Raw genomic sequence first — 26404 nt, 5'->3', positions numbered from 1 at the left:
TTTTGGTATGAGGGTGATGTTGGCTTCATAGAATGAATTAGGTAGCTTTCCCTCCACTTCAATTTTTTTGAAGACTTTGAGGAGAGTTGGTACTAATTCTTTCTGGAATGTTTGGTAGAATTCACATGTGAAGCCGTCTGGTCCTGGACTTTTCTTTTTAGGAAGCTTTTGAATGACTGATTCAATTTCTTTACTTGTGATAGGTTTGTTGAGGTCATCTATTTCTTCTTGAGTCAAAGTTGGTTGTTCATGTCTTTCCAGGAACCCATCCATTTCATCTACATTGTTGTATTTATTAGCGTAAAGTTGTTCATAGTATCCTGTTATTACCTCCTTGATTTCTGTGAGGTCAGTGGTTATGTCTCCTCTTCCATTTCTGGTCTTATTTATTTGCATCATCTCTCTTCTTCTTTTTGTCAATCTTGCTAAGGGCCCATCAATCTTATTGATTTTCTCATAGAACCAACTTCTGGTCTTATTGATTTTCTCTATTGTTTTCATGTTCTCAATTTCATTTATTTCTGCTCTAATCTTTGTTATTTCTTTCCTTTTGCTTGCTTTGGGGTCAGTTTGCTGTTCTTTCTCCAGTTCTTCCAAGTGGACAGTTAATTCCTGAGTTTTTGCGTTTTCTTCTTTTCTGATATAGGCATTTAGGGCAATAAATTTCCCTCTTAGCACTGCCTTTGCTGCGTCCCATAGGTTTTGATATGCTGTGTTTTCATTTTCATTCACCTCGAGATATTTACTAATCTCTCTTGTAATTTCTTCCTTGACCCACTTGTTGTTTAAGAGTGTGTTGTTGAGCCTCCACGTATTTGTGAATTTTCTGGCACTCTGCCTATTATTGATTTCCAACTTCATTCCTTTATGATCTGAGAAAGTGTTGTGTATGATTTCAATCTTTTTAAATTTGTTGAGACTTGCTTTGTGACCCAGCATATGGTCTATCTTTGAGAATGATCCATGAGCACTTGAGAAAAAGGTGTATCCTGCTGTTGTGGGGTGTAATGTCCTATAAATGTCTGTTAAGTCTAGCTCATTTATTGTAATATTCAAATTCTCTGTTTCTTTATTGATCCTCTGTCTAGATGTTCTGTCCATTGATGAGAGTGGCGAATTGAAGTCTCCAACTATTATGGTAGATGTGTCTATTTCCCTTTTCAGTGATTGCAGTGTATTCCTCACGTATTTTGGGGCATTTTGATTCCGTGAATAAATATTTATGATTGTTACGTCTTCTTGTTGAATTGTTCCTTTTATTAGTAGATAGTATCCTTCTTTGTCTCTTTTAACTGTTTTACATTTGAAGTCTAATTTGTTGGATATTAGTATAGCTACTCCTGCTCTTTTCTGGTTGTTCTTTGCATGAAATATCTTTTCCCAACCTTTCACTTTCAACCTATATTTATCTTTGTGTCTAAGATGTGTTTCCTGTAGACAGCATATAGAAGGATCCTGTTTTTTAATCCATTCTGCCAGTCTGTGTCTTTTGATTGGGGAATTCAGTCCATTAACATTTAGTGTTATTACTCTTTGGGTAATACTTTCCTCTACCATTTTGCCTTTTGTATTTTATATATCATATCTGATTTTCCTTCTTTCTACACTCTTCTCCATACCTCTCTCTTCTGTCTTTTCGTATCTGACTCTAGTGATCCCTTTAGTATTTCTTGCAGTGCTGGTCTCGTGGTCACAAATTCTCTCAGTGACTTTTTGTCTGAAAATGTTTTTATTTCTCCTTCATTTTTGAAGGACAATTTTGCTGGATATAGAATTCTTGGTTGGCAGTTTTTCTCTTTTAGTAATTTAAATATATCATCCCACTGTCTTCTAGCTTCCATGGTTTCTGCTGAGAAATCTACACATAGTCTTATTGGGTTTCCCTTGTATGTGATGGATTGTTTTTCTCTTGCTGCTTTCAAGATCCTCTCTTTCTCTTTGACCTCTGACATTCTAGCTAGTAAGTGTCTTGGAGAACGCCTATTTGGGTCTATTCTCTTTGGGGTGCACTGCACTTCTTGGATCTGTAATTTTAGGTCTTTCATAAGAGTTGGGAAATTTTCAGTGATAATTTCTTCCATTAGTTTTTCTCCTCCTTTTCCCTTCTCTTCTCCTTCTGGGACACCCACAACACGTATATTTGTGTGGTTCACATTGTCCTTGAGTTCCCTGATACCCTGTTCAAATTTTTCCATTCTTTTCCCTATAGTTTCTGTTTCTTTTTGGATTTCAGATGTTCCATCCTCCAGTTCACTAATTGTAGCTTCTGTCTCTTTAAATCTACCATTGTAGGTTTCCATTGTTTTTTTCATCTCTTCTACTGTGTTTTTCAATCCCATAAGTTCTGTGATTTGTTTTTTCAGACTTTCCATTTCTTCTTTTTGTTGATCCCATGCCTTCTTCATGTCCTCCCTCAATTTATCGATTTGGTTTTTGAAGAGGTTTTCCATTTCTGTTCGTATATTCAGAATTAGTTGTCTCAGCTCCTGTATCTCATTTGAGCTATTGGTTTGTTCCTTTGACTCATATCCTCAATCTTCCTGGTGTGATTTGTTATTTTTTGCTGGCATCTGGGCATTTAATCAGATTTCCCTGAGTGTGGGACCCAGCAGGTTGAAAGACTTTCCTGTGAAGTCTCTGGGCTCTGTTTTTCTTATCCTGCCCAATATGTGGTGCTTGTCTGCCTGCAGGTCCCACCAGCAAAAGATGTTGTGGCTCCTTTAACTTTGAAAGACTCTCGCTGCTGGGTGTGTGGTGGAGACAGAGGAAAGGTTGTAGGTTGGTTTTAATAGCTTCAAATGGTGAAGTCCTGGAATCTGAATTCCTTGAGAGAGGAATTCTACCTGAGTTGCGTTTCACCCCTCCCGCGGGGAAGGTTCAGGTGGTAGGGAGCCCTAAAAGCAGCCTGTTTCTGCGTTCAGGGCAGTTGTAACCTATGTAATCCCAGTGCTGAGCCCAGAGGCAACGAAGTCTCTGTAGAAACAGCCGCAGAAGGCTCTGTTTCGCCCCCTTTCCTCTTTTTCAGTTAGCCCAGTCGGCGACTTGTGCCTTAATCAGTTTCGCCTGAGCTGAGGGCCTATTTTTAGTAGTCAGAAGTTGTTCCTTAATGCCACTATTGGTGTTAGGTTGGGCTCAGTCTCTGCTACTGTTGGAGACTCTTTCCTTTCCCTCTGGGAAGTCGCCTGTGGGGGAGGGTCGCCAGCCGCTGCGGCTTGGGGAACCACTGTTCTGATGCTCCCAGCCGGCCTGGGAAGCCGCGTGTGTGGAAGGGGCTGTGGCCGCCAGCCGCCATGGCTTGGGGAACCGCTGATCCAAAGCTCCCAACTAGCCCGGGAAGCCATGTGTGGGAGGGCCGCCGCGGCTTGGGGAACCGCCGATCCAAGGTTCCCAGCTGACCCGGGAAGCCGCATGTGTGGAAGGGACTCCGGTCGGTAGCCGCGGCTTGGGAAACCTGATCCAAAGTTCCCAGCCGGCCTGGGAAGGAGGGAGGGAGGGGCTCCGGCCACCAGCCACTGTGGCCTGGGGAAGCGCGCGCCTCTCGGGGACCTCATCGCAGCGGAGTCTCTTAGCCGTTCCCGCCGTTCCGGAATGGGTTACGCTGTGTGTCTGGTCTCTATTGTGGCTCCGGGAGCTGTTCTGTACTGTTTCTAGTTCTTTAGTAGTTGTTCTGGAGGAGGAACTAAGACCCGCGTGCCTTACTAAGCCGCCATCTTCTCCGGCTAGATAAGCTTTTTAAAATACTTTTTTATTGTGAAATATTATATATATATACAAAAGCAATAAATTTCAAAGGACATTTTAATTAGCAGTTATAGAACAGATTTCAAACTTTGGTATGGATTACAGTTCCACAATTTCAGGTTTTTCTGTCTAGCTCCTCCAAAATACCGGAGACTAAAAAGAAATATCAATATAATGATTCAGCAGTCATACACATTTATTAAATCCTAAGTTTTCTATTATAACTCCTCCTCCTCCTTTGGTCCTTCTCCCAATCCTTAGGGATATCTGAGTTTTGTCCATTCTAACTTTTTCACGTTGAGAAGAAGTGTTGACAATATGGAATAGGGGCATGGAACTGGTTACTCTTCTTGGTGAGACTGGCAGCTCTGGGTGTCAGGATTTATCTAGTCTAGGAACCATCTGAAGGTTTTAGACTTCTGAAAAGTAAATGTAGTGTGTGCAACTTTTGTAGGATCTCAGACAGAGCCCTGGGCGTTCTTGAGGGTTAATAGAAATGATTTTTGATGGGGGTTGGCAAACCTTGCCAAAAAGCTTGCATAAGTATAGCCTCCAGAATAGCCTCTGGACTCCATATGAACTCTCTTAGCCACTGATACTTCATTTTATTACACTTATTTTCCCCGTGTTGGTCAGGAAGGCATCATTGATCCCACAGTGCCAGGGTTAGGCTTATCCCTGGAGTCATGTCCCATGTTGCCAGGAAGAGTCACACCCCAGGGCATGACATTTCACATCGGGGTGGGGGTGATGATTTTCCTTGCAGAGTTGGGCTTAGAGAGAGAGACACCCCATGAGCTCTTGCCTGTGTGTGTGTTTTGTTCACAGAGGGCAGCCATTACATAAACTATTCTGGCACTGTTGCAAGCTTTTTAGGAATATTGACTCATGTAATCCTCACAAAAAACCTATGGGGTGGGTGCTATTAGGTCCCTTATTTTAGAGGTGGGGTAACTGAACTGTAGGGAGGTGACCTCATTTCCCCAAGGCCCAAGGCCCAGCAGTGGCAAAGCTGGGCTTTGAACCCAGGCCATCTGCTCGGAGTCCCTCTCTCACCTTCAAGTCCACCTGCTGGACTCAGATTCAGTTTGCGATGATGAAGTTTCATCACCATCTCACTTCCACGTCTTCTTTCCAATCTATCAGGAAACCAGCCTCTAAGCTTATAGCTATTTGCTGCATGAGTAAATGAATCATTGACTCAGTAACTGTCCCAGGATCGAAGGTGACTCCCTGAATCACTTTAAATTACGGACTAGGTCTGCTCTGAAAGATAAAAGCCACCATTGTACTTCCTGTGATGATGATAAAAATTGTTCTCAATTTACCAAGAAAATGGTAAACTGGTGTTGACTTACCTGATTGTGTGCACAAAAACACAAAATGGGAAAACTATGTTGTTGTGTTCCACTTGACATTTCTAATTTTCTCCCCATTTCTTCGAAGAAAAGGAAAGTCCAAAAATTGCGGAAGAAACTTATAAAGGACCTTCAGTTCAAATGGTGAGACTCGGCTACTAAAAGGTTCTGAATAAACTCAGGGTGGGTGTCTTTCAAAGGGCCACCGAATTTTGGATGATTTGAGGCTCATGTAGGATGAAATGGACTGTTTTGTTCACTCCTCACACGCATCTCTTTTTTCTTTTGCAAGTCACAGATGGGTGCTGGAAACTGAGCGAACACTACGCTACAAGGCAAGATGCAGACAGCTGTGATGGGGTGTGAGGGAGAACCATTCTGCTTTTACCAACTGGACAGCCGGTCCACGCGTGAAAAGGGAAGGCTGATGCAGGCTGCATCTTTGATCAGGGAAAGCTGACAGTGGGAAAGGTAGAATGCCTTGACTCTGTCCAGACCACAGAACAGGTTTTGTTTTTCCTTCCAGCAGTTGCTTTCACGTACCGTTAGAAAGCCCTGGTGGAAGGGAGCTTACAAGCACCGAGCATGAGTGCGTGGAAAATGCGCTGCGTGGAAAAGGCATGTTCAGTTTGCCAGCGATTGCGTCAAGGCTGCACTTTGGAGAGGGGTGTTCACTTTGAACAACGCACACATATTTACGTGACACACCATTAAGACTCTAGCCCTGATAAATAGCATGTGTTCTTTGTCAGAGCGTATCCTTTAGATTGTAGCACATCAATTAGACAGATGTGGGGCTGGGAATGTTTAGATTTTACGAGGTCCTCAGGTGCTGTTTTAGATAATAACGTACCTGACACCCCTCCCCCCCAAAATCACTTGAAAATAGGTGATCGATTCATGTTTCTTGTGCCTGTTTGACCTCTGAAGATTAAATATGTCTGGAGGTGTATACTTCGAGAACGAGAGATTATTTAGTGAACATTAAAAAGATTCTTTAATTGTATGTTTGATCTGTGACATCGGGGGCCGACAAAAGACAATTTCCAAGAGGGAGCTTTAGAGCAGTAGCTGTCAACTTTGGCTGCACATTAGAATCACCTGGGGGAGCCTTTAAAACCCCACCCCTGGGTTGCACCCCAAATCAAATACATCAAACCCCTTGGAGGTCAGGGCATTAGTGTTTTTTTAAAAGCCTTTCCAGGTGAAGCCAAGGTTAGGAATCATTGCATTAAGGGAAAATTCCCACACCCTTTCAAAATGTCCTATAATCTTTGGGATGGGTGGGTGGGATGAGACGACTGAAAATAGAAATCACCAAGCAGTTGACTTTATGATCTTTCATCTGACTTCTGTGTTGTATTATCTACCTCTCTTCTAATTGTTTTGTTACCAGTGACAAAAACCCTAGACTGCAGTGCTGTGGGGGTCAGGCAGGTATAGCACAGGGGGAAGGGGTCCGGGCGAGGCAAGGAGGAAGGGGCTGGCAAGGACAGAAAAGCCTCTGCTCCGAATGGGGAGTAGCCACGGCCCCATCCTTCTGATTATTTCTAGGAGGAGATGAAGCTTGAGGAGCAGGGCAGGGCACAAGGGTTTTAGATTTACCCAGATAAATTGGTGATCAGAATTTTGATGGGTTTTTATAAATATTAGCAATCAATTCAAATTCCTTTAAAACTTCTTCCACTCCATAAAACTCACCTGCAAGCCGAGCCTGATTCCGCTGGCTGCTCATCGGTTTGCTTGGTTTAAAAACCCTCCGTGAAGTGGGGCCCTTTTGACACACAGCACACACCCCCTTGGCACCTATCTCGGCTGTAGGCACCCTCTACCCTCTACGTGGGTATTAGGGAGATGTCAGTGTAGGGTAGCCAACTCGTTCCGGTGATCCTGGTTTTGGCACCCCACGTTCCAGGACCTCCTTTCAGGCCTGGGTGGTTGGTCAACACATGGTGGCTTGCTAAGCTCCGCCCAGAAGACCTGGGTTCTTCGTCAGCAGGTGCACCGTGGATTCGGCAGCAGCATGTTGGCTTTAGGCTTGCAGGTGTGGCTTTAAAAACAACTGTGACAAGTATAGGCTCCTGGGAGCTGTCTGTAATCATCAGCGACTTCGGGACGCCGGCTTGGGCATGAGCTGGTCCTTCTCTGCCCGCTGGGAGGACTCCCACTCCTTCTTCACTCGCAGCTTCAGAGTCATCTCAGCAGAACCTTCCCCGAATCCTTCCCCCTCCCTTCCGCGGGTTGGAAGAACTCCTCTTCTTTATTCCCAGAGTGCATTATAATTACAGCATCTGTTTACACGGGGCTCCCCCATTAGACCACGACTCCCACAAGGATGGCACAGTGTGGCTGCTGGTTGTGTCTGCCTGACATCCATTCCTTTTGCTTCTGGTAATACCCACCCACCCTTTACCTCTGGGGGAGCCAGCCCTCACCTGATCTCACACCCACAGCTTGGGAGGGGTCCAAGCTACCCCCTGGCCCCCCGCATGGCGCTCTGAGCCACGCCTGGCTACTCTGCACACTCCAGCCCCTCGGCTGCTGGGACTGGCTCAGGTGTGCATACCTGGCCTGACCTCGGTCAGAGCTGAATCGATCCTGAAGCTCGTGCTGGAAATTGTGGGAAGGAGACTCTGTTTCTAATGGGTTGCTAAGCTCTGGCCATCTCTGTCACACCCTAGGGGAAAAGACACCTACCAAAGAAGCCAACACAAAAGAGAGCAGACCTGAGAGATGGGGAGAGTGACAGGGAGAGAGAGAAGGAAAAGATGGAAGGTGCCAGGTCAGAAGGGAGAGTCTCTCACTTTCTGGCTATCAAAATCACCCTTTTTCCTCAATTGGTTTGTAGTTTTTGCCCCTTGCCACTAAAAGCATACCAACATACCACGGTTGAATGTTTAATTCCCATGCCTATAGCATAGTACCTGGCACATGATAGGCTCTCAATAAATGTATGCGTCAATGCACACTTCCCGTAAGTATGCCTTTACTATGTTTTTTAGTAATGAGATTATATAGATGGAAGAAGAATCAGGAGGCGAAGAGGTGGAGAAATTGGAACCCTCATGCATTGTCCGTGGGAATGTCAAATGGGGCAGCCGCTACGGAAAACAATTTGGCGATTCCTCAATAAGTTAAACATAGAATTGCCATATGACCTGGCTATTCCGCTCCTGGGTATCTACCTGAAGAAAATGAAAACAGGTGTTCAAACAAAAACTCGTCCAGCAGCGCTCATAGACGTTTCATGGTAGCCAAGAGATGGAAGCAACCAAGTGTCCATCAAGAGATGAATGGATAAACAAAATGTGGTACTAGTCATAGAATGGCCTTTCACTTTGTCATAAAGAGGAATGAAGGGGTGATAGGTGCTAAAACATGGATGAACCTTGGAGGCACTATATTGAGTGAAAGAAGGCAGACACAAAAGGGCCACTTATTGTACAATACCATTTTCATGACAGTCCAGAGTAGGGAAGTCTACAGAGACTGAAATCTGAATTCTGGTTGCCTAGAGTTCAGGGAGGCTGTTTCATGAATGCAGGGTCTCTTTTGAGGTGAGGAAAATGCTCTGCTTCTCTAAGTCCTGGGAGAGCGCCACGGCGCCCGTCCTGCCCCCTCCTGAGGGTGCTGTATCTGAAAATTCACAGTATATCGTGACTGCTTCATTTGTAAAGCCAGCACCCATCACTGGTCTACATTGTTCATTACTATGAGCGCAAATGATCCCACGTATCAAGAGGGTACCCTGGCTGCTTGCACTGGAAAATTAAGAGACAGAGGCAAAAGCCCAAAGGGAGAAGAAATCTACGAAAAAGTCTGTTTTCTGATGTTGGCGAAAACCTCATAAGGTTCAAGATGGGAACCGTCTGCCTGTCCTCATCAAAGTTATTTTTTTTTAAAGCATTTTAGATTTGGGGACTCGGTGCGTTAGAGCAGAAACATAAGCATTCTCTGACAGCTATGGGGGATTTGGTTGTATCCTGGGGACTAGCATTCTCTGATTTGTTTATTTAGTTTCTGAAGAAACAGAAAGAAAAAGGAAAAGAGAGAGAAAAGAAATGCCCTGGGAAAGCAATACGCAGAGCCCTTCGAGATGAAGTCAGCATTGGTTTTCTCAGTTGTAGGAACAGTGATAGTCTCTTATCTTTTGATGAGATGTTTCCCAATTTTGTCCCTATTCCCAGTGCAACTTAGAAAACAACACAGCTGGCCCATCACTGATATAACAGGGTGTAAAACAAGACTTTTCCTGTTGACCCAGAACTTCGGCTAAAGTTTTCACAGGTGAGGGCAGTGGAGGACAATACTTCCTCATTCTGCTAAGGGGGGGCCAGAGTGGCCCATTGACCATCAAAAGCCATCAAGCTCCAAACTATATAAGACAAGGTCAAGGTTTTATCCATAAGAGGTTTTGTCGACAGGCCTTGATAGGGGTTTTTCCTTCTCCTTCCTACCCTCAAGTCAAGGGAACACCTTGAAAGGGGCTGGCTGGTCTCTTACTTCTTTGCTGAAGGCTGCCTGGAGCTGTCCCTGTTGGCAGGGTGAGGAGAGAGGGCAGCAGAGAATGTGCTTGCCATTTTGCAGGGCCAAGGTCTGCCTGTTTCCCATATCCAGATGACTAACCAGGAGTATACTTAGGTCTGCATAGTCTTGAAAAGGTTCACCCAAGAGGGACGCCTGCCAGGCAAGGGAACTCAGAAAGAGGACGTGTGGTGCTGCCTGGGGGATGAACTGGAAACCAGTGTGTGAGAGGTTTTGGACATTTGCATTGGGTCCCCAAGAGGTCCCCATGGGATTCTCCAAAGATCCCCTAGTGTGCCCTATGTGACACTCTGGGTGGACACTTGCCAAGACATCAGTGGACATTTGACACCCAAGAGAAAATGATACCTGTTCTCACCTGTTCTCAGGTGAGCTGGTGAGGTGGAGAGAAAGGACAAACACCCCCTGTCTCTACTGCAGATTCCTGAGCCATCCGAGCATCAGATCTGAGTAGGGGAGAGACATATTTCTTGAACTGAATATGAGAATGGAGTTTTTATTGGACTGGACTTTTAATGTCTGAAAATTAGACCGTTATAGTTGAAAGTACTGAAAAGCTGTGAGATCTCCCTAGATCTTGCAAAGGGGCAGGAGAAGGAGATCTGACAATGGGCTAGAGTGTGGAAAGGCTGTGAGAGAAAAAAAAGTAAAGCCAGTGCTTCATTGTTCCCCCGTCCAGTTCAGTTCATTCATTAACCCAGTGACAGTAATTTATTCCCACTATCGATAAAGCCACTGAAACACATATGTCCTTTAGAAGCAGCATGAACTTCTAGGATAAAATACAACAGCAAAAATGTCATCAATTGGCTCCAGCCCTCTAGGCTTGAAATTGGTAGGATTTTCAGTGTGGGGTGCAAATCACCTTAAGTTAGGGGTGCAGGGTAGTTCAGTGGCAGAATTCTCACCTGCCACGTGGGGGACCCACCATGCACTTCCCAAACAAAGAAACCAACAAAAACAAGCAAAGAAAAAATTCAACTGCAATAACGGGATACTCAAATGGAAAAAGAATGAAATGTGACCCCACCATACAGCATACAAAACAAAAAACAAACAAACAAAAAACCTTAGGCTATTCAGGGGTACCAAACACAAGTGCCTGCAGGGGCCAGGTAGGAAACAGAAATGATGAATGAAAAGGACTGGGTGACGACAGTAGTGCCCTGTCTGAAAGGGGTGGCTGCCTCTTAGCTTTAGCCAACTGTTGTCCAAAGTAGCCAGATTTCCAATTTTTATGATAAAAGCTTGGAATTTGCATTTTTGCAGTATCTCTTGATTTTTGAATTATTGGTAAGAACGTAAGCCAGGGTTCTTTGATGCAAATGACACACTCTATTCCAGGTGGTGTAAACATAAATACTTTTATAGGGAAGTTTAGAAAGCCTATAGGATCTCCAGAAGGGCAAAAGAGCCAGGCTTGGGCTATGCAGCCAGGAAGGATGTCCCAATCACACTGCGGGGGCTGCCCCGTCCCCCAGCACAGGCACCATAGCATGCTCTGCTAACACAGAGGACTGGACCCCTGTAAGCAGGTGCATTGGCTGTCACGCTCACTGTCAGATAGTTTCCTCCTCTGTTTTTGCTCAGTTATCAAAAGAAATCTCATGCAGTCTGCTAATGGCAGAGCCTAAGATCACAAGCATGAGACCTGGTTGCAAGAACACTGGGAAAATGCTACAGTTTCTATTACAGAGAATTGGGACTCACAATGTGGGGTATTTTCCAACCTCGGAAAAGTATCCAAAAGAGGCTGGGTACATGCAAAACAGAACAAATGATCCCTGTCTTAACCAATCGAAAAAAAAGATGAGCGCAAACAATGTATTTTGTATGCTGCTTACAGCCCTGCCAGTCGGGACATCTGATCTATGGATTACTTTCATTGTTTAAACTTCTATGTCCTCTGAGAACCACCAGAAAAGTTAGATCAAATCACCATCATCACCATCATCACCATTATCTGCTTAAAGGTATCAGAGAGCTGCTGAAGCAACCAGGACCGGAGGCACCAAGATTCTGGAGAGAAGGGAGCTGTGGCGAGGTGAGCTGACATTCTGTGGCCACCTTTTCCCTGGGGGTATTTACAGTGTCCCTGGGGCATAGAAAAAGAGGCTGAGGGTCTACACTTTTTCCAGGCAAGTGGGAGACAGAGAAATCAACAGAACGCCTGGCAGTCTCACAGTGCTGGAGAGAAAAACTGGGGACTTAAGAGGCTAATATCCCAGAGAGAAGGGAAGTGCAAAAAAGAGTGAGCCTTATACATGGTGATTTTCCTGAAATTCTGAAGCTGTGCAAGGCATGAGGCCAAACACAAAGCCCGTGATAAGCAGAGCAGAGCTTTCAGCAGTCTCGCCATGCTAACAAGACAAGGAGAGGGGAACCTTGGCGACCACCCACGGTCTCAGCTGGAACCCCCGGGGGGCAAAGCCTTAGATGTGGGGGCCAGCCATAGACGGTGTCTTCCAAATCTGCAACCCAGTCTCCGCCCATCTCAGCTCCTGATTGGAATAAGGCCATCAGTCCCCATGCCATCTGCTTTGCAGAGAAGTCCTCTCCAGAGTTAGGTAACATTGCCAGGATCCTCTGTTTTTTTCATACACAATATCTGACATTAAATTAAACTCACAAGGCTTGACAAGGGACAGGCCCAAGTTACTGAAAACAAAGAGAAAAATAGTCCATTGAACTAGACCCACAGGTGAACTGGACATTAGGGCTTTAAAATGCTCATGATGAATATGAAAGAGAACTTCCCCAGAGAAATGAAACCCTTACACTCCCTAGTCCAAAAGACTGAGAGCCTAGAAAACTCATTTGAGTCCCTCATTTACAGAAAGATTTTGAAAAGGCCGTTCAGCTCTGTATGAGCCAATAAAACCCCATGGCTCACCATCTAAGGGGGAAAAGAAGTTTGCTGTCCAAGTTGGCCATCACTGGCTATTTTCTCTACTTCTCAGGTGACCTCCTTTAGGGGAGACATACTGTACCGTGTATTCTGAGTCTCACTCTGTCCAATAGGCCCAGCTCCCTCATATGGGGCTCTGCACACCTGGAAAAAGAGGAGCTATTCATCATAAATACATTCTTCTGGCAGTGCGTGTTGGGAGTACTATGTGATAAGGTGGTCCGGGAGATGAAGCATCTCTGAGATGGCACTTGAGTTGAGTTTGGCTGACAAGAAGGGGTTAGCCATGAGAAGATAAGGAAAGTTCTATCCAGCCACAGGGGAGAGAACCCTAGTGCAAGAGTAAGTTTGGTGATTTAGAGCAGGGATTGTCAAACTTTTTCTGTCAAGGGCCAGAGAGTAAACAGTTTAGATTTGCCGGCTATATGTTTTCCATTGCACCTACTCAACTCTGGTTTATATAGCTCCAAAGCAAAGATAGACAATATATAAATAAGTGATGACTGGTTCCAATAAAAACTTTATTTATGGATACTGAAATGTGAGTTTTGTATGATTGTCAATTGTCAACAAAATATGATTTTTTCCCAGCCATTTAAAAATGTTAAAATCATTCCCAGCCTGGGGTCATAGCTTGCTGACCCATTATTTAGAGAAACAGAAGGAAAGAAAGGTGTGTATGTGTGTATTTAGAGGGGGGTGGGATAGACGGTCGATTAAGTAGGCTGGGGGTCAGATCATGTAGACCCTTTTAGGACATGCTAACAATGAGAATAAGGCAAAGCCCCTATTTCCTCTTTAAGCGGACATCCACCAGCCAGGGTAACTGCTGGCCAGAGAACCAGTTCTGGGAGGCAGCTTCCTACAGTTCATGGACGATCATCAAGTTTGTTTTTTTTATTATTCCCTAGTCAATACGAAAGGACAAACGAGCAAACAGTCAGGCACACGCACACACTGAGCCAGAAAGGCAGGGAGTACGTGCCCAGGTTCACGCTGACATTTCTCCAGCACGCGCTAAGGGTTAAACTTAGGTGCACACCTGCTCCCAGCCCGAGCGCACCTGCTCAGCGGCCCTGTGGCCTCCTCTCGCGAGAGCGGGGCCGTAGTAGTGGCTCCCACCCCCACCCGCCCGCCGGCTCCCTCTCCCCGCCCCACTCCGGCAGCCTCCCGGCTCTCGCACTCTCCCTGCGATCTCCACCGCCCCGGGGGCAGCCTCGGCCGGACGTGCGAGCTCGCTCCCACGTCCCCGCCCGCCGGCCGCCGCCCGCCGGCTCGCAAACACGCACGCCCGGGGGTCAGCTCACTTTGCCACGCGCGCGCCGCGGCCCCCAGAGGACCCGCCCCCTGCTCTCCTCCCACTGCCCCCACCTCCCACTCGTCCCCGCCCCCGGCCCCGCCCCGCCAGGAGCGCTCCCTTCCCCCGCCGCCCCCCCCCGACCAGGTGCGCGAGCTCGCGCGCTCCTCCTCCGCCTCCAGCAGCGGGTCCCTGGCGCGCGGGGGCCGGGGCCCGGCTGGGGCGGACGCGCGCACGGCGCCTCTCCACCAACCCGCTCCCCTGCAGGTCCCTCGCCGGCTCTCCATCCCTCGCCCGCGCTCCCCCGCTCCCCCCAGCCCTTGATTGACAGGCAAGATGTCGGTGTGGAGCGAGGCCGGAGCGAGCGCAGCAGCCGTCCCCCCCGGAGCCCGGCGGCCGCGGCAGCAGCAGCAGCGCGCGGAGGAGGCAGCAGCAGCCGCAGTGGGCGCCGCAGCCGCGGGAGCAGTGCGGGCAGCGTCTTGAGATCGCCCTAAAGCACCCCAAACGGTGGACAATGCCATGTCACTGCAGCTGGGAGGGGGGAAAAACCAGGTTTTTTTTTTAGTGTTTTTTTTTTTTTAACATAAAAAGCCAGCCAGCCAAAAATATATTATTTTGTCCTTCACGGAGCCGGTGTGTAAAGAGTGAGCGCTATTTTCCTTTTCCTCCTCCTCTCCCTCCTCCTCCTCCTCCTCGGTCTCTCCCTCCTCCTCCACCTCCTCCTCCTCCTCTTTTGCCTCCTCCTCCTCCTCCCCCCTAAGTGCACAGACAGCATCACATCACCTGGTTTGCTTCTGAGAAACAGCATCTCTCCTTTTCAGGGACCAGAGACTCAGAGAGAGGAGACATTCTAATGGAGTCTGCCTGATACCCCAAAATAAAATAATAAATTTTGGCTCCTGTCCCCTCCTCCCGCCCCCGCCCCCCAACCCTGTGTGAGATGTTGGGTTTCTTCTTTATGAGACATTGAGAAGTCGCGGTGGTTGGAGAGGCGGCGGGGGTAGACTACCTCCACCCCCCCAGCCCCCCTTTTTTCTCTCTGGGAGGAGGAGGAGGAGGGGAAGGGGGGTTGCAGAGCAAGCGATGGATGGGGAAAACATGACGAAAAGCGAGGAGCAGCAGCCTCTGAGTTTGCAAAAAGCCTTACAGCAGTGCGAGTTGGTCCAAAACATGATAGATCTCAGCATATCCAACCTGGAGGGGCTCAGGACCAAATGCGCTACCTCCAACGACCTCACACAAAAAGAGATCCGGACCCTGGAGGTAGGTGTGCCTACGGGGGGTAAAAAGCAATCCTTCCTTCCCTCCCCTTCCCACCCCCCCCAACCATCCGTTTCCCCTCTGATTGTTTGTGGGGGGCTTGGGGAGGGGGAGAAGGCAGTAAGGTGGACAGGATTCCGTTTTCTGTGATTTATTCTCTTGCAGAGCCCGCACTGGCTGTGCCTGAGCTGTGCCGCTGCGCGTCTACGCTGGGCTGGGTGCCGGTGGTAGTAGTAGTAGCGTTATTCTTTATTTATTATTATCATTGCTGCCGTTGTCGTTATCAGCTCCCGGGGAGGGAGTTTCTTTCTCTCTCTCTCTCTCTCTCTCTTTCTTTTCCGCTTGTGGATTTGTTTATATGCCGCGGGGGCCTGGGTGCTGGGTGACACGCTGGGGATCCGCAGAGAGCCCACATGACCCTGCCATTCTGCAGGTGGGCAAAAGGTGGTTTGGGGCTGGTGAGAGGGGGCTGCCTATAAATAGAGACTTCTTCTTCTCCCGGCCTCTTTCGCATCCCCCCTTCCCCTTCTGCTCCTTGGATTTCGGTTTTTCAATCATGGACATGTCAGGAGGAAACCTGCCGGGGGTGGGGGGAACCCCCATTGAGCTGTCCGTTTCCAATCCAATCATTTTGATGCACTGAGCTGTTGCAGCCCTAAAATGTGTGAAAAGAAAAAAAAAATAAGCCTGGATCTGCACACACAGGTGGTGTGGGAAGAGCCTCTCAACTCTGTGGGTCCTGGAAGGGCTGGTCGGGAGGAGGAGTTATGTTGGGGTGTTGTAAGAGAGTCTCTCCCAGGGAACTTACTGGGGAGTTTGAAGCAGTTTTTTGGAAGAAAGGAGACAGAAGTGGATACAAAGTTAACTCGGAAGATGGCAGAAATGATTTCTTCAGAAGGCCATTTGGGCACTGGAGGAAGGTTGCAAGAGGGATGAAAAGTCTTGCAGTCCATGCATCAGTGGGCATTCCCGTGTTGTAAATGTCTGGAGGGGCCGACTACTCCACTCCCTCAAACCTGCACCAGCTGGACACATGGCTTGATTGAATTTTGAAACTCCCATGAGCTGGCAATTGCAGAAGGCGATGGCAATGGGGCTGGGAGCAAACCAAAAGGGCTCTTCCTTTGGTGGAGTGGGCGTGCGCTGTGCTGGGAGGTTCACCCTTCATTTTGGGCTCATGAGTTTCTAAGGCCTGAACTCTTCAGTGCTCAGTAGATCTCTTAGCCCTCGGGCCCCTCTGCTAGCGTGGATGAGCAGTTCTCTGTTTCCTTTTCGGGTCTTCCGTTTCCTTCTATGCTTTTAAAATCTGGGTGGATGTCAGCATGCGGGAAGGTTATCTGTTTGAAAGAGCGGTTAGTGCGTGTGTGTTTTAATAGGCTGTTTGCTGCCCTAGGTGCGTTTATAGGTGCACCTGTCATGTGAGACGATCCTCAGGAGTGAAAGATAAATGTCAAGTGGTGGGAATTTCGTTGGCAGGTACAGGTATTGCTTTTCTCGGTGCTGGGGAAAGCAATGTGGGCTAGGACTCTGCTGCTGGAAGAAAAAGTGTGGGAAGCTCGGACCCTGCCTTCTGTCTCTGTCTGGACAGTGCTCAAGATCAAATTCCGTTCAAGTGCCCTCAGTAAATAAGTAAATAACTCAAAAGGGCCAGCTTGAGGTATCTCTTCTGTTCCAGTGAGTCAGGAGTCCCAGATGCCAGCTTGTGTCATACTGTGTAAGTTTCTCCAGAGTTTTCCCTTTTCTCTTTTCAACGCATGCCATCCTTCAAAAACTCCTAGAAAGTACTGTTCGTTGCAGTGGGCACTGGGTTTCGTTTCTTCTTTTCTGCTTCATGTGTCTTTTCAGACTGGGAGAGGGAGGCATGGGTATGGTAGGGGTTCCTGGTAACAATGGGGAATGCATCTCTGTGTTAGTTTCTTAGCCTCAGTATGCCACGGAGCATGCCAACCACTTCACCCACATTGCCAGGCAAGGGGCATTAGCAGTTGTGCCGATTTAGGCTTCCCAGATCTCGAGGGCTAGGGTTCGGCCAGCAAGGAGGGGCTGGTAACTCAAGGCCCTTCCAAATCTTGTCAAATCTTACGTTGGCTTTGAATCCACAGGGGTTTCTGTCCCAGCTGGGCTCATTTTATATGTCAAAATCACCGGAGGAGCTCATTAAAATTCAGATACTCAGCTCTTATTGGTTGGGACTGGGGCCGGGGCCTAGGAATCTACATTTAATAAACAGTCTGTGTGGGGGGCTGTAACATTTTTTTTATTGTGAAAAATAACATATATACAAAAAAAGCAAAAAATTTCAAAGCATACCGCAACCATTAGTTATAGAACAGATTTCAGAGTTTTGTATGGGTTACAGTTTTTGATGCATGTTTGCATATAGACACTTTGAGCACTATTAATCCAGTGGGAGAGAATCAGGCTATTTCATCTATTTAATGGTGACACCTCCCTGTTTACAAACACTAAAGTAAGTATTAAATGGAATAAACCATCCCTGAAAACGTAACATTAAGCACAATTTGGCAATATGCATATTTTCCTAAAGGAACAAAAATATACAGCATGGGCTTAGCCTTCAAGGAGCATACTTCAAAGTTAGGGAGTCAATAATATATGATAATTAATAAAATTTGATAATAAATGATAAAGCCTGAACAGTAAATAATATGGAGGACGGTTTGTGGATCAACTAGGAATGTGTTGGGCTGCATGAAATGGAAAACCCCACCACAGCTGTGAGATCAATAATGGCTTATTTTTTCTTATGTAACAAGACTTCTGGAGGTCTGAGGTTGCTTGACTTTGCTCAGTAGGGCAGCGACATCAGGGCTTGATGCCTTTGTGAATTCTCACGGACTTTGCGTTAGATGGCAAGATGGTTCCTGCAGCTTCAGCCATCATCAAGTCTGGTTCAAGGCAGAAAGGAGAAGAAATGTGTAAGTGTGAAGGAATGAAAGCGTTCAAATAAAGAGTCCTCTCGCAGGACATCTCTTCTCTCTACGTGACAGATGACATTTGATTATGTCTTCTTGTCCAGCAGTGGTCAAATGGCTACTCCTAGTTGCAAAGGAGGCTAGGAGATGGGAACGTGGAAACACCGCTGTGATTGGCACGGATTGGTCATGGGCCACTGCCTGGGTTTACCTGTTGCCACCCCGCCCAAGATCGGGGTTCTGTTAGCATGGAAAAGCCGTAAGGAGATCACAAGTGAATATCTAGGAATGTGGGCCCCACAGGGTGTTATTAGGAGATAGTGCAGCAGAGAAGAAAGTTCATGAGCTTTAGAGCAAGACTGATAGCATTTTGTTTTGGCTCTTCTACTTATTTTATCGTGGGCTAGTGATTTAAATTTTCTGACTCATAATTTTATTATTGACCAAATGACATCAACAGGATAACCGTACCTACCTGAGTGGGTGGTTGTGAGAATTAAGAGAGATGACATTTCAAGGGTCTGGCACTGTCCTTAGCACAGCACTTGTAGCTGTTGAATCAATGATTGCTATTATTATGCTGATTATTAGTATAAGGTGTGGAATAGATGACATGGACGGGATTAGTTCAGAGTTGACAGAGAGAAGAAAGAGCTTGGGCAGTTTTTCCAGAGTGTGTTCTGTGGAACCCTAATTCTGGGATGTTAGCATTTATCATTCTTTCAATGGATACTTTTGAGTATCTGCTATGCTCAGCTGCTGCTATGGGTACTGACTGTCCACTAGTGCTCTATAGACAAGACAAGTTCTGTGGTCCATCAAGTCTGGGAAAGGTTGACTTAAACAAAGGGAAATAGGCATCTTTACTGTAGGACACCTCAGAGCCTTTAATGTGCTATAAATGCATTATGAGATCTCAAGAGAGGGTAGAGTCTACTGGGCTTTCTTTTTCCAAGAATATCCCTTGGGATTGGTGTTCCATGGAATTCACTTGGGGAAACACTGAGCGAAGCACTTACAGAAGCCTCCTTGGATGGGGAGATGGGGATTCGGCATGGATGGAAGGATGGGGCGAATTCAGATTGCAAAGGGAAGGAGAGGGGCTCCCTAGAAAACAACCTAGATGAAGGCACTGTTATTCCTTCATGCGACAGCTTCGAGACCAACTTGCCCAGAAGGGAGGCGCATGATAGAGTTACCTGGGATATGAATTTAGGCCACTAACTCTTAGGATCTGTCTAAGGTGGAGGGGTCAGATCAATAGTGTTTCATTCCTTGGTGGGAAGAGTGAATCCAATAAAACAATTGAGAGTTTAGTCTGATGGTAGTCTGCAGCCGGGGCCTGCAAAGTTATTCTGTAAAGGGCCAGATGGTCGATATTTGAGGCCTTCCAGGTCATACTCCCAAGCACAACTTCTTGACTCTGCTGCTGTGCAACAGAAACATCCAAGGACAACGCGTCATTGAATGGGTGTGGCTGTTTCCCACAGAACTTTGCTAATGGGCCCTGCAATTTGAATTTTCTATTATTTTCATTTATCATATATTTTTTGAGTTTTTTTTTTTTTTTTTTACATTTAAAAAAATAAAAACTATTCTTAGACTTTAGGCCTTCAAAAATGAATGGTGGGACAGATTTGGCCTGCAGGCTGCAGCCTGCTGATTTCCGGTCTGTAGGGTGGATGGGACTTGGGAGGGCCTGGACCTGGAGACCATCCAAAAGGCGAGCAAGTAACACTGGGAGTCAAAGGCATTGGCCAAGTGCAGTTGGTTCTAAACTGGACACCAGTTGGGTTAGTGTAAGAGGAGGGAAAGATCAGGGATTGAGGGTGGGGATAAATTTGGAATCCGTACTTCCTTGTCCTTCCTAATCCATACTTCCCTGTGCAGCCAGGCACATAACAATTATTTGTTTTTTGTATGTTCCCTTTTCAACAATCTCTTGCTGTACCCCCAAACTTACTTTAGTTCGGGAAAGTCTGGGCTTGAGGAAATGTATTATCTTTCAGCCTCTCTGTGAATCAGGATTGGCTGGGAGGGTCTTCTAGTTTCCTGGATTCCTGCGTGTGGCCATGTTTGAGAGGCCTGTGGGCTGCGGACAGAGCCAGCCGAGCCTCTCTCTGTGTGGTCTGCTTGGTGGGATAGCCCTGGTTCCTCACAGGGCTCCAGCGGTCTGTGAGGGTGAAAGTGAAAGCTGCAAGGCCTCTTTAGGCTGAGGCCCGGAAGCCAAGCCAGACCACTCCCACTGGGTACTAGGAGTTGCAACCTCAAGGCCAGGCCAGAATCAAAGGATGGGAAAATAGACTTTCCTTCTTGATGGGAGGCGCTGCAGAGAATTTGTGGCCATAATTTATGACAGGTCTATTGATTTATTTCACTATTTATCTAGCAAGTATTCACTCTGTCCAGGCCTTGGAAACACAGCCAACTGAATAATGGCTCCTATGTTGTAAGTCTTTTTCTTGCACATAAAACAGTTCAAGATGGGTCTCCTCCATCTCTCACTCTGCAGCTTTGTCATTATCGGTATCCAGAACGAGGAAGAAACTATGCAGAAGACAAAGCCTCTAAAAATCCATATCTCCAAAGTTATGTTTATCCATTCTGCCTGAAATTCTTTGGCTAGAATTTAGTCATAACACTGTAAAGAAGATAGGAAAGGAAGTCTGCCTGTAGGTTAGGAAGAAGAAAAACCAGATTTTTGTGAATAAGGAGTGCCTCTGCATAGCAAATGATATGCTATTGATTCTGTTACCTATTGCTGATAACGTGCCCAAGGCATTAGAGGCTCGGAGCAACCATCATCAGTTTGCTTACCAGTCTGCAACTTGGCCCAGACTCAGCTGGCTGCTTCTGCTGATCTTTAGCTGGGTCACTCCTTTGGTGGCTGTTGCCTGGACGTTCCAGTGGGGCTGGCTTTTAGCTGGAACACCTACATTCTTCTTCATGTGGCTTCTCCAGGGCTTCTTACCTGGTGGCTGGGACAGTGTTTGAAGAGGGACGCCCCGGTACGCAGAGCTCTGCTAATGTCCCATTCGCCGAAGCAAGCTACGGGATAAGCCCAGACTCGATGTGGGAAGTAGTCTAAAAGGTGTGGGTTCCTAGAAGTGAAATTGTTGGATCAAAGGTTACGCAGCATTCTAGGACTTGTAACAGGCTTTGCCAAATTGCCCTTCACCAGCAGTGTATGAAAAGTACCCTTTTAATCCCCCCATCTCCTTAGCATTGGTTTATTTTTTTGGTTGCCTGTGTTTTTTTCTTTTCTTTTGTATGCTTGTGGGCGGGGTCACATTTCATGTGTTTTCATGTGAGTATCCCATTATTGCAGCACTGTTTGTTGAATTGTTTGTTTGTTTGTGTTGGTTTCTTTTTGGGAAGGGCAGGGGCTGGGAATCGAACCCGGGTCTCCCGCATGGCAGGCGAGAATCCTACCGCTGAGCCACCCTCACACCTCCAGGTGCCTGTGTTTTGATAACTGAGAGCTCCGAGTTAAGGAGAAGGTTGTCTCAGGTTAGAATTTCATCTTGACTCTTTTCAGTGCTGAAGGGCCAGGGAGCCTGTGGTGCTGGGAGGAATTCTTGGGTTTCTACACAGAGTGCCAGCCTGTGCTGACGGAGCCCTTTACTTCGGCTTGTCCTCCTTATGGGGAGGGGAAGTCCCACCACGTGGAAGGGCAGCGAACGCTATTTCTGAAGGACTCACTGCCTCCTCTAGGTTTTAGGAGTGGATTCGACTCTAGTCAGTTGCTTGCTATCCTTTGCCTTCTACTGGGTAGGAAACTGGGGAGTCTTTCTCCCACCCCACCACACCCCCACTGAATCGGTCCTTCTTTGGGCTCCGACCCACCGGATCGCAACCAATGGAAAGAGGGGATGGGCCCTGGTCTAGATGTCGGAAGAGGGGAGCTATTCTGGGGACAAGGAAGAAGCGGGGTCCGTGGTATCTGAGAGGGAAGATGGAGAAGCTGAGCGATGGAGAAGCTGAGCGATGGAGAAGCTGAGGATGGAGAAGCTGAGCGATGGAGAAGCTGAGCGATGGGAAGAGAAAAGGGACAAAAACGGGGAATGAAAGTCAAAGCAGAAAAGGCTCTCATTCAGCAGGGCTTTCCGTGGCCCTTGGCACATCTCCCTGGTGAACAGTGAGCGGCCACAAACTGTGGTGGTTCTATTTTACAGGCAAGTTTACTGGGACGTCTGGAGTCACCGATTTGGCCCAGTGGTGAGACAGCCTGCGATGCAGGAAAGGACAGAGGTTTCCTGCCGTGCTGTGGGTTCCCCAAGCCTGGCACGGGCTGAGAGAGAAGGAAACGCGAGGAACTGGAGGGCAGAGGGAGCGAAGCGCCTAGGCCGCCGTAGGGAAGGTGTGATCCCGGCAACGGTCGTAGCATTACGGAGCCCCATAACGGTGGGGGGGGAGACAAAGGCAGGGAGGTGTCTTAGACCCAAACTGCCCAAAACGTGACTTTTGCCCACTTGAAATGTGCAGTCCTATGAGTGTAAAATACACACCAGTAGGGGTGCACGGGTGAATGCTCACCTGCCATGCAGGGGACCTGTATCGGATTCCCAGCCCATGCACCGCACCGCCCCCCCCCCCAAAAAAATAAAAGTTCACTGGCATTGAACCTCTTAGTATGAAAAAAAGAATGTAAAGTGTCCCTTACTAATTTTTAAGTGGATAACATGTTGAAATGATTTTTATTTAGATAGAGCGGGTTAAATATAATATAGTAAATCAATTTCCCCTGTTGGTTGGTGCTTTTCTTTTCCCGAGGCTACTAGAAAATTTAAAATTATGGAGGCGGTGCACCTTATATTTCTGTTGGACAGTCCTGGCTTTGCGCCTCGAGGTGATTTCTCTGTTTTGCCGTAATAGAAATCTTGTTCTCGACGGAGCCTGAGAATCCCAGCCCCTAGAGTTACTCGGCAGCCATTGATTAAAGCAGTGGATTCATTCCAAAGACAGATGCATTCGATTTTCCTGGACCGGTAGAGAAGTGAGATGAAGACTCAGAAATAATAACTGAATTGGGTCCCTGGAAATGTGGGTGAGTGATGGAAGAAGTATAGCTTAGAAGTTAAGGAGGCCTTGGGGCTCTGCAGTAATATTTTTTGGGTTCAAATCTGAGCCCAGGACTTATTAGCTAAGTAACTTGGGAGAATGACCTTTCTGAGTCTCAGTTTCCTTGTTTATAAAATCGATATAATTTTACATAGGGTTGTTATGAGATTAATGGGATCATGCAGCAAGGAGCTGAGCAAGTGTCTGGCACACGGGAAGGGTTTGATAATTGTTAATGATGGTGTATTTATTGATCTGTCCCCCCTGTAGGTAAGCGTTGGTGTTGGGGGGTGCAGGTTAGGGCATTTCAGCCTTGCATGGGGATATGCTCTGTAATGGCAGTAGGGAGGTGCTGTCCTTGAGTGTGCCATTCATTTGTCCAACGAGTGTTAACTGAGCCCCCGGTGTGTGCGAGGCAAGGGAATAATTTAGGAAGGCGTTAGAATCCCGTAGAAGCCTTCTATGGGATAATGGCACACCTGCTGGGCTGCAGGTGGCATAACGAACACGATTCTAACACCAGGTGTAGGTCTTTGAATCTGCCCACAGATGACTTGCCTTTCGTCAGGCCTTCGTCTTAAACCATGTGCTCGTCACAGTTTGCAGCTGGATAATGAAGTACCAGCTATGGGTCGGACCCCACCCCCCCACCCCCGCAACTGCTGGACTTGTCTTAAGCTTGTGTGGGGCATAAAAAATTCACAAGCTGTGATATCCAGTCGATTGAAAAGCACCTCTTCTCAGGGTAGAAGGACCCTTGAGAGGTTTCCCAGCTCCACCTCTTGTCCAGTGTCCAGCCTTGCCTTGGTCATTTGGGGTCAGCAGTACCTTCGTAGGAGCCCTTTTGAACTGGATTGTCTATCATGGTTAGAAATGTCCTCCTTCTGTTGAACTGGACTCGCTTCCCGAAGACTTCCATCTTTTGCTCCTGCTTTCCGGAAGAGAGAGAATGAGGACAGCCCCTCTTTGGGCTGAGACAATAAGCCCAGGAAGAGTTTGCATGTGGACTTGAAACCTAACAAGTAGAAACAGGAGATGGTCATGTCCACAGGCTTCTGATACGTCTCCCGCCCGAAGTTTGCAGCCATCATCTCTCTGTTCTGTCCTGGGTGAGTTTCATCCTTAGTCCATTTTGGAGAGCTGGGGTTGTTGGCCATGGTGAATTTCCCATTGCTTGCCTGCTTCTCCCCCCTTCCCCCCCCAGAATCTAATGCCAGTCAGAGACATTTGTGAATGTTTCTCTGTGTGCCTGTACACAGAGGCATTGGGAGGTGGTGGTGCTTGGCCAGAGTTGGTTGGTGTGGACTTGAGATACATAGACAGGTGTAAAAAAAAAAAAAAAAAGAAAAGAAAAGAAGCAGTTAACGTGTTTGTGTGTGTGTGTGTGTGTGTGTTTGACAGGGTTGGGGGTAAGGGAAGAGGGAATATGGAGGGTCCTTTAGGAGGCTTGTTTTTATGAGCAAGGAGGTAGAATAAGTTTAGATGTCATCGTTTATATTTTTATCCTTATCTGACTTGGAGAAACAGTGCTTTATAATAAACCCGAAAAGCAGGATGCTTAAAGTTGAAGCTGTCCAGAGAGCACCTACAGGAATGGATGCCTTGCCATCAGCGCCAAAGAAAGTCCATTCTCTAGAGAAATATCTGCTGGGTAGGGTCTCCCTTAAACTCTCCCACACTCACCGAGCAGCTTATAGGAGAGTAATAAAACACGAATGCTAAATAATCTTGTTTCCCCCAACATTTTACTATGAAAAATTTCAAACATACGGAAAAATTGGATGTTTTTTGACAGTAGACACCCACCACCATTAGCATTTTGCTCTACTTACTTTATTACATATCCATCCCATCTACCCATTCCTCTTTCCACCTGTGAATCCATTCTCTTTTTTTTTGAGTCCTTCATAGTAAATTGCAGGCATGGTACATTTACCCCTAAATAAATAGTTTTGTATGCATACCATTAATTAGAGTTAGATGTTGGTTTATTAATTTTTTATATAAAATGTACATCAAATGAAAAGCATGATCCTCAGTGTCTATTCCCTGAGGTTTACACAGGTACACCTGTGTAATCTAACCTCTAACATGATTTACCATCACCAGCGAGATTTCCCCCACACCCTTTCCCAGTTAATCCCCACCTCCAGCCCCTCCCTTAAATTCACCAATAATCTGATTTTTTCCCCACCATAGAATAGTTTTGCCTGTTCTAGAACTGCATATAAATACAGTCACACATCAGGTAGTTTTTTAGCTTTTTACTTTTTAGCCCACCTATAGAGCCGTGTAACCACTGCCACAGTCAAGTTTTGATCATCCCAAAAAACTCTGTGTTTCCCCTTTGGAGTGAGTTTCTTCCCCTACCACTAATCATTGATCTATTTTCCATCACTATGGTTGTATCTTTTTGAGACTGTTTTCTAAGTGAACTCACACGGTATGCAGCTTTTGAGATTGGCTTCTTTCACTCAGCATAATCTTTGAGCTTCCTCAAAGATGTTACATGTATCAGTGCTTTGTGTTCTTTTTTAGTGCTGAGTAGTATTCCCTTGTATGAATGTACATTTTGTTTATCCTTTTCACCAGTTGATGGAAATTTGGTTTGTTTCCAGTTTGGGGTGATAATGAACAGCATTGCTATTTTTGTGTGTGAGCATAGGTTGTAGTTTCTCTAGGGTAAAAGATACCTAGAACTGGAATCGCAGGACCATATGATAGGTATATATTTAACTAAAACAACTGCAAACTGTTTTCTAGAGTGGCTGTACCATTCCTTCCAGCAATATATGAGCTCCATTGCTCCATATCTTTGCAAACACTTGGCACTGTCAATATTTTTTATTTTTTGGCCATTCTAATAAGTTACTAGTGGTTTCTCCTGTGGTCTTAATTTGCACTTATATACTGAGTAATGATGCTTGGTATATTTTCATGTGCTTGTTTCCCATTTGTGCACCCTCTTTCATGAAGTGTCTTTTCAAGTCTTTTGTGAATTTTTAAAAAATCAAACTGTTTTCTTACTATTGAGTTTTGAGAGGTCTTATATATATTCTGGGTTCCAATCATTTGTTAGATCTGTAGTTTGAAAATATTTTTTCCCCTTCTGTGATTTGTCTTTTCACTCTCTTAACGGTGTCTTTTGCAGAGCAGAACTTAAAAATTTGAAGAAGTACAGTTTATCAATATTTTATTTTATGGATCATATTTTTGGTGTTATCCATAAGAACTCTACCTCACCAACCTCGGGTCACAAAGATTTTCCCCTGTGTTTTCTTATGAAATTTTTATAGCT

The 26404-nt window shown here is 46.3% G+C and overlaps 1 protein-coding gene and 1 long non-coding RNA gene across 2 annotated transcripts in view; both read left to right on the top strand.

Annotated features, from left to right (window-relative positions):
* The window catches only part of LOC143682275 (uncharacterized), a 30732-nt gene extending 24374 nt beyond the window's left edge, over positions 1 to 6358 (top strand). The window contains exons 2-3 of the long non-coding RNA XR_013175064.1: positions 5188 to 5243; positions 5398 to 6358. This is a non-coding gene — a long non-coding RNA (uncharacterized LOC143682275). The remainder of the gene's footprint in view (positions 1 to 5187; positions 5244 to 5397) is intronic.
* An 8574-nt stretch (positions 6359 to 14932) lies between these two features.
* Positions 14933 to 26404, top strand: part of KSR2 (kinase suppressor of ras 2) — a 402547-nt gene continuing 391075 nt past the window's right edge. Inside the window, exon 1 of the mRNA XM_077159946.1 lies at positions 14933 to 15112. Within this exon, the coding sequence (XP_077016061.1) occupies positions 14933 to 15112 (180 nt within the window). The remainder of the gene's footprint in view (positions 15113 to 26404) is intronic.

Source organism: Tamandua tetradactyla, chromosome 5 (assembly GCF_023851605.1).
Source record: "Tamandua tetradactyla isolate mTamTet1 chromosome 5, mTamTet1.pri, whole genome shotgun sequence".
Taxonomy (NCBI): domain Eukaryota; kingdom Metazoa; phylum Chordata; class Mammalia; order Pilosa; family Myrmecophagidae; genus Tamandua; species Tamandua tetradactyla.
Note: the sequence above shows the minus strand (reverse complement) of the source record. Positions and strands in the feature narration are given on the sequence as shown.